The sequence below is a fragment of the Aspergillus neoniger genome (assembly GCF_003184625.1).
Source record: "Aspergillus neoniger CBS 115656 unplaced genomic scaffold BO87scaffold_23, whole genome shotgun sequence".
Taxonomy (NCBI): domain Eukaryota; kingdom Fungi; phylum Ascomycota; class Eurotiomycetes; order Eurotiales; family Aspergillaceae; genus Aspergillus; species Aspergillus neoniger.
The window spans coordinates 303,117-309,084 of NW_020291151.1; the positions used below are offsets into that span (position 1 = coordinate 303,117).

The 5,968-nt window shown below is 48.0% G+C and overlaps 2 protein-coding genes across 2 annotated transcripts; both read right to left on the reverse strand.

Moving 5' to 3' along the window:
* Positions 1–3,208: 3,208 nt before the first annotated feature.
* Positions 3,209–3,996, reverse strand: BO87DRAFT_408066 (uncharacterized protein; the record flags this gene model as incomplete). The annotated part of the gene is made up of 3 exons (XM_025626121.1): positions 3,209–3,370; positions 3,424–3,845; positions 3,912–3,996. 3 exons carry the CDS (start codon positions 3,994–3,996, stop codon positions 3,209–3,211), a joined length of 669 nt encoding a protein of 222 aa, XP_025478070.1.
* Positions 3,997–4,107: 111 nt separating this feature from the next.
* Positions 4,108–5,545, reverse strand: BO87DRAFT_103946 (putative alcohol dehydrogenase). Its single transcript, XM_025617809.1, has 3 exons — positions 4,654–5,545; positions 4,291–4,592; positions 4,108–4,213 (listed from the first exon to the last, which is right to left on the reverse strand). Exons 1-2 carry the CDS (start codon positions 5,461–5,463, stop codon positions 4,296–4,298), a joined length of 1,107 nt encoding a protein of 368 aa, XP_025478071.1. The 5' UTR covers positions 5,464–5,545; the 3' UTR covers positions 4,108–4,213; positions 4,291–4,295.
* Positions 5,546–5,968: the final 423 nt, after the last annotated feature.

Genomic DNA, 5,968 nt, shown 5'->3' on the forward strand with positions numbered 1-5,968 from the left:
TTTCTCATGTTTATTTTTAATTTTCTCACTTGCTTAGCTTTTGGTTCCATTTTTCTACTCTCGCTCTTGTTTAATTTTTGTGTTCTTGATGCTAATTTAAGCATATGCTATTATAGTCTGTCGGTACCGAAGTAACTAACTACTGTGCTACTGACTTAGACTGACTGGCTTTTGTGGGTATTTGGGGGGAGTATGGAGAGTTACTATAGTATGGTGGTTTACTTGGTACTGCATGGCAGTGCATGATTCATTTAGTCTATCACAAACTAAAGAGGTAGAGAAAACATCTAGTCGGATATATCTGGTGATTACCACATCACACGTCCTATCATCCTAGCTTCAAACAAACAATTAGCCACACATTTCCAATGTATCAATTTCTCTATCTCCCGTTAATACCATATACTACTATGATCGTTATCCTCAACCCCTCCAAGCATAAAATCCCCAAACTAAGAAAGTACAGCCGTTGCCCCGGTGTGGCTGTGCACTGCCCTACCGAGCTACGTCCCTCCCGAATTCCAACCAGTAAATACCCTCCATCCATCCATCTATCACAAAGTAAATCAGGGGCTCGTGAAATGCGGGATAGGTCCGAAACAAGTTCAACCTAAAAGTGGTTCCTTAGCAAAAGCAGACCAGTAGTCTACTGATTGATGAATACTACCTACTACCCTACTAGGCAATACCGGAGGTAGTTCTACTTCTGATCATAGAGTACAGACCAGAATAGTTGCTGCAACCCAAAACCTCGGGACGAGCAGTGTGGAACTGGGCTCCGATTTACTTGGACAGAGCGTCAACGGCGTTCTCCGTACATACCAGTACCTAGCTGAACTTCCATGTGGCTACTAGATGTCTATCAGGAGGAGTAGTGATGTGCATGTTTTGCAAAGTACAAGTGGGTAGTAGGTGGATAGCATGGTTTCCTACGGAGTAGATGGATATACTCCGTACCTGCCTAGTAGTAGCTATGTCTGATACAGAGTATATACCAAACCCACCAAACCTTGGGACAAGGTACTAAACTAGTCTATACCAGTTAACACCCACCTACTAACTAGCTAGCATTAGATGGTAGTATGTGCTAATTGAAGAAAGAAAAAGTGGCGTATGCCTCAGCTTGAAACATCTGCGCCACGTACTTCTCCATATTCACTCCGTTATTCGGAGTTACTATTGTGTTATGAGATGGGATAGGGTACGGAGTATCCGGGATTTGCTCGTGCACGCACACTGGACTACGGGATCACCTTCTTCTGGAGGATGTGCCGACAGGGCTGCTTCACTAGTCGCTTTGCAAAGTATGTCTGGTTGTGGTTGTGGTTGTGGCTGTCTGTCTGTGTCACACGAGGCTCAGTCGTCCCGGGACGGATGCAGTGCACGGGCGAGATGGTAGCCAGTTGACAGGTTTGGGTTTAAGGTGGTGGGAGTAAGGTTTGGATAGGTAGATTGACTGCCTCGTGCGTGTGTACTACGTTTGGGATAAGCATGTTGGTACTATTAGTAATTTAGTAAGTACTAGTATCTTATATGTCGAATTTCCATGTTCAAGTTCAGGATATATATCCTAGGCAGATTGCTAGTACAGCAATGTTACTGCGTAGTAGTATTATCATACTTCCAGATCATAGATCTCATTATTTCTGGGCTATGCCCTACTACACATTTCAGTCTACAGGTAATTCGTTGAGCATCCCTAGTTCCCATGTTATGCTTTAGTGGTAGTAGTGGCGGCTATTCTCACCCCATAGCGCAGCCTCTATCGTATATAGCCTTTAATACTCAGGCTATTTAGTGAGACATGGGCTATCCATTCGGTAAATGAACTCTCCTCAACCATGAACTTACCATCAAGCTGAACACCTCAACAAAAGTGGAATATCCAAATCCCACATACCCATACTAAGTCCGTAAATCTTGCTGCAGCTCATCCATACTCCATCCAACGTATTCCCCCCCTAGGACCAGGATCACCAAGCCCCATAGACATAGACCCATATCTCCCTACTACTACGTAGCAGACTAGTAAGTAGGCATATGCACTGCATCCATCCTAAAGAGTCAATAATTCTCAAACCCCCTATTCAACATCCACCCCACTACCAGCTGAACAAAGTTTCTGGGATGTAATTCACTCGGATCCCGAGGAAACTACAATAATCTCCAAAGATTGACCACCCTATCCATCGAGTACCTCTCCTTTTCAGACCCGGAGGAAACCCTCACTAGCGAGCGATGATCACCAAACCAAAGGATGGAGATGGAGATATCGATGGGGGGGATGGAAGATCCAAAGGAAGCACCGCACCCGTATCCAATCGAGAAAATCAGAAGCATGCCCGATCATCCCATCCTGTAGGAAAGGAGGGGCGGGGGAAAGAGAAGAGAAAATCCCTATTCCAGCATTATTGCGCTAGTTACCACCTGACACTGACTCGGTCAGTCAGCTGATCCGGTCATCTTCGCTTTTTGCTAGTTAGGTTTTTGTTTGCTGGGCTTTCTAGTCATACCCGATCTCAGTCCATCCTTCGACGTCAGTCGGTGATTTGTGCTCGCACACAAGTGTCTAGCACTCGTTCATTCTATCTACTACGTACAGCTTCGCCGTTATGGAGGGGAGAGGTCAGGGTCATGCATTGTGACGCAGGTGTGTGTGTGTCTTATCAGCCTAACGGTGAGATACTAGCTGGGAAGGGTCATCCTTAACCCTGTTTCTTCGGATCCGGGAGCTAACAACGTGCAATGGGTGGCGCTTGAGTAGTGACATCCGGTCTAGTGGACTTCATCCTGGAATTTCCGACTTCGCGCTGCATGGTCGAAGCCTATCCTGCATCCCGCACGGCGTACGCTATCCAACCAACTCATAGCCTATGCAGGTCCTCTCCGCTGGTCGAAAATACCAGAAACATGGCCAGTCAGAGTCGTAGCCGGGTCTTTCGTGCTGGGACGGCGGATTCAATGGCTTTGAAAACTAGCCAGGGAATGATTGGATTGTTTATGGGTCGTTGCCAGAAATAGGATCGGTAGCAACACCAGATGGTCATCCCGGTTTTGGTAGCATGTCTCACTCAACCCGCCACGGCTGCTGCAAGCCTGTGGGACTTGACCGAGCTTTCATTCAGTGCTATCTATTCGGAGATGACTACCAGAAAGCAGGACAGTCCCTGAAATGAGAAATCTCTTTCGTTCGCCCACGGGAATAATATCAGAATATTTCGGCGCTCTCCTCCACAGACCGACTATAGCAGAGAGGAAACAGTGCCCCCCAAAATCGATACATGCCCCAGTGATTCTCCTTTTCTGAAACTAGTCTTCGAGCAAATGTGCATTCCGTCCGAAAGGCGTTCGTACTGCGCAAGTGGACAATCTGCTGACATCTGAGCTGGGTCTCTGCTAAATTCCGACGGGTTGACCACTCACCTCGTCGTATCTCTGTAGAGCCGAGTAGTACTGCACCGAGAGCCCAAAATTCTTTCTCAGTATCGGCTTTCTGATCCTCCTCGCAGCAGTGGCCAAGATGCGTGACTGTCTCTCGCGGCTCAAATGGATGTGATCACCGACAGCGACCCCTCCTGGTAACTTCCAATTTTGTCGCTCGTAGACAACTTCAACCAGCCGGGTAAGCGTGTCAGCCTGCCATGTGGTCAAGAGCTCATTGTGAAACGCCCTAACGTGGCGCTGGAGCTTTGACAAATCGGTTTTGAGTCGGAATACATTGGAGCGTAGCATGCTCATTTTATGGTCCAGGTTCTGATTGCTGACATTCAACGACTCAAGAGCCGAGGAGTATCTCTGAATAGACATCAGTATTGGTGCCGCAGACACAATGTACACCCAGCTGCCTGTTTGGTGAATGTTCTGGAGCTGACACACCGATAGTGAGGACAATTTCGCCTTTCCTACTATACCATTCTCTTTCGAAGACGACAACTGAATCTGCGACCGATAAAAGGACATCCCAGGTCCATATAGGGTGAGAATATCGACATCCATTTCGCCGAGTCGAGTATGATGCGCTATCTAAACAAACAATGAGGGTTCAACTATCCTTGGATATGAAACGATAAACGAGCTGGTGGCCTGAAAGCTAGGGAGTGGTGGTGATGAATCTCAGAGGCTTTGGAGTCAACTCTGAGGGGTTGCGACATGGAGGCAAACGGATTACCTAGCGCAGGGAAGGTGCGACTACACATTCAGGCTGCTCTGGCAAGTACCGCTTAATTGTGTCTATTGCGTTCCTCATAATAAACACAGTCACAGAAGAAAGCTAACGTCTGATAATGATATCTGCATCACAGTTTGCTTCCAGAGGTCTTCCCGAACTCAATCACCAGCTTCCCGAATTGCTTCCCTTCCTTCATATCCTCAAAGATTCCATCGATCGCAGGGATATCCTCCAGGTCAGTCTGCAAAACGCGTGAGATGACTGGATGAATTTTTTGCGTCTTGATGAACTCGACCATCTCCTTGAACTCCTTCCGCGAGCCCATCGTACAGCCCCGAACATCAATATTCTTGAGAACAGCCTTCATAGAGAAGGGCATCTGGGGTGCGACCGTCATACCATACACACAGAGAGCACCACCAGGCTATTCCAGTCAGATATTTCACACGTACTCAGATAGCGAGTGAGGGGAGAGGTCTGCTCACCTTAAGCAACTTGACAGCCTTGTCCGCTGAATCCCCTCCAGCCCCGTCAATAATCGCATCGAAAGCCACTTTCCGTGTAGGCAACAACTCCAATAACTTCTGCTCCCACTTCTCCTGCTTGTAATTAACACCTCCCTTGGCCCCCAGCTCAATTGCTTTCCGAATCTTCTCCTCACTCGAGCTCGTCACATAGACATCCACGCCCCTAGCCACCGCAAGCTTGAGCGCCATCAATGCCACGCCACCTCCAATCCCAGTCACCAGGACTGCAGCTCCCTTGCTCGAATTCCTCTCTCCAGCCTTGACCACCAGCGCTCTCCACGCTGTCAAGCCAGTAAGCGGAAACGACGCCGCCTCTGCATCCGACAAATGCTCCGGCACCTCTTCCAGCTCTTCTTCATCAATGGCGAGATACTCCTGCATCGTCCCCTTGTTGTACGATTTCGTCCCGCCCATGATCCTGTACCCTTTCGGATCTTCCGGTCCATCCAGAGACTCCTTCCACCCTACTCCGGGGTTGATGACCACCCGCTTCCCGATCCAGCGTTGCGGATCGCGCACTCCTTCACCGGCGGCTATCACGGTTCCTGTACCGTCAGCACCCATGGGAACGTCGAAGGTGACGCCCGGATAGAGGTGTTGACGAAGGAACACATCGCGGTGATTTAGCGATGTAGCTGTGAGCTTCAGTAAAACCTCGCGGCCTTGAGGTACAGGCTGGGGGAGGGTCTTCACAGCGAGGGGGTAGTAGACTTGACCCGGCTTTCCGGGTTTACCATCGACGGGATTGAGAAAGATGGCTTTTGACATGCTGTAGTAGATCTTTAAGCTAGATACTATATAATATGTGGTGTGGACGTCAAGATGGTGTTTTCAAAGTGAATATATGTAGAGTGAAACTAGGGAAAGACGGAGCATGCATGCACTTATCGGTTCGGTTCGGCGTGCGGGGATGAGGTGAGCTGTTTAGGCCGTTATCGGTTGCCGAGGATGTGCGTCGGGAGGAGACATGAAAGTTGCTTGCGGTGAAGATCTACGCAGCATATGATATTGACCGGACTAATCTTTAGAACAGGAACACTTAAGTTTGTGTTAAACTTTGTTGGTTCTCACATAGTACAACTCAATTGTTACTTGCAATTAACGCTCCTAAAATTACTTCCAACAGTAACAGTGGTATATATTTGAGCCTCAGCTAAGGGGACTTGGATTAGTACCAACATCAAACAATGATTACAATATATAACTGCCACCAACACACCAACACACCAACGGTACTACTAAGTTACTAATCAAAAAGTGATACCCATGATCA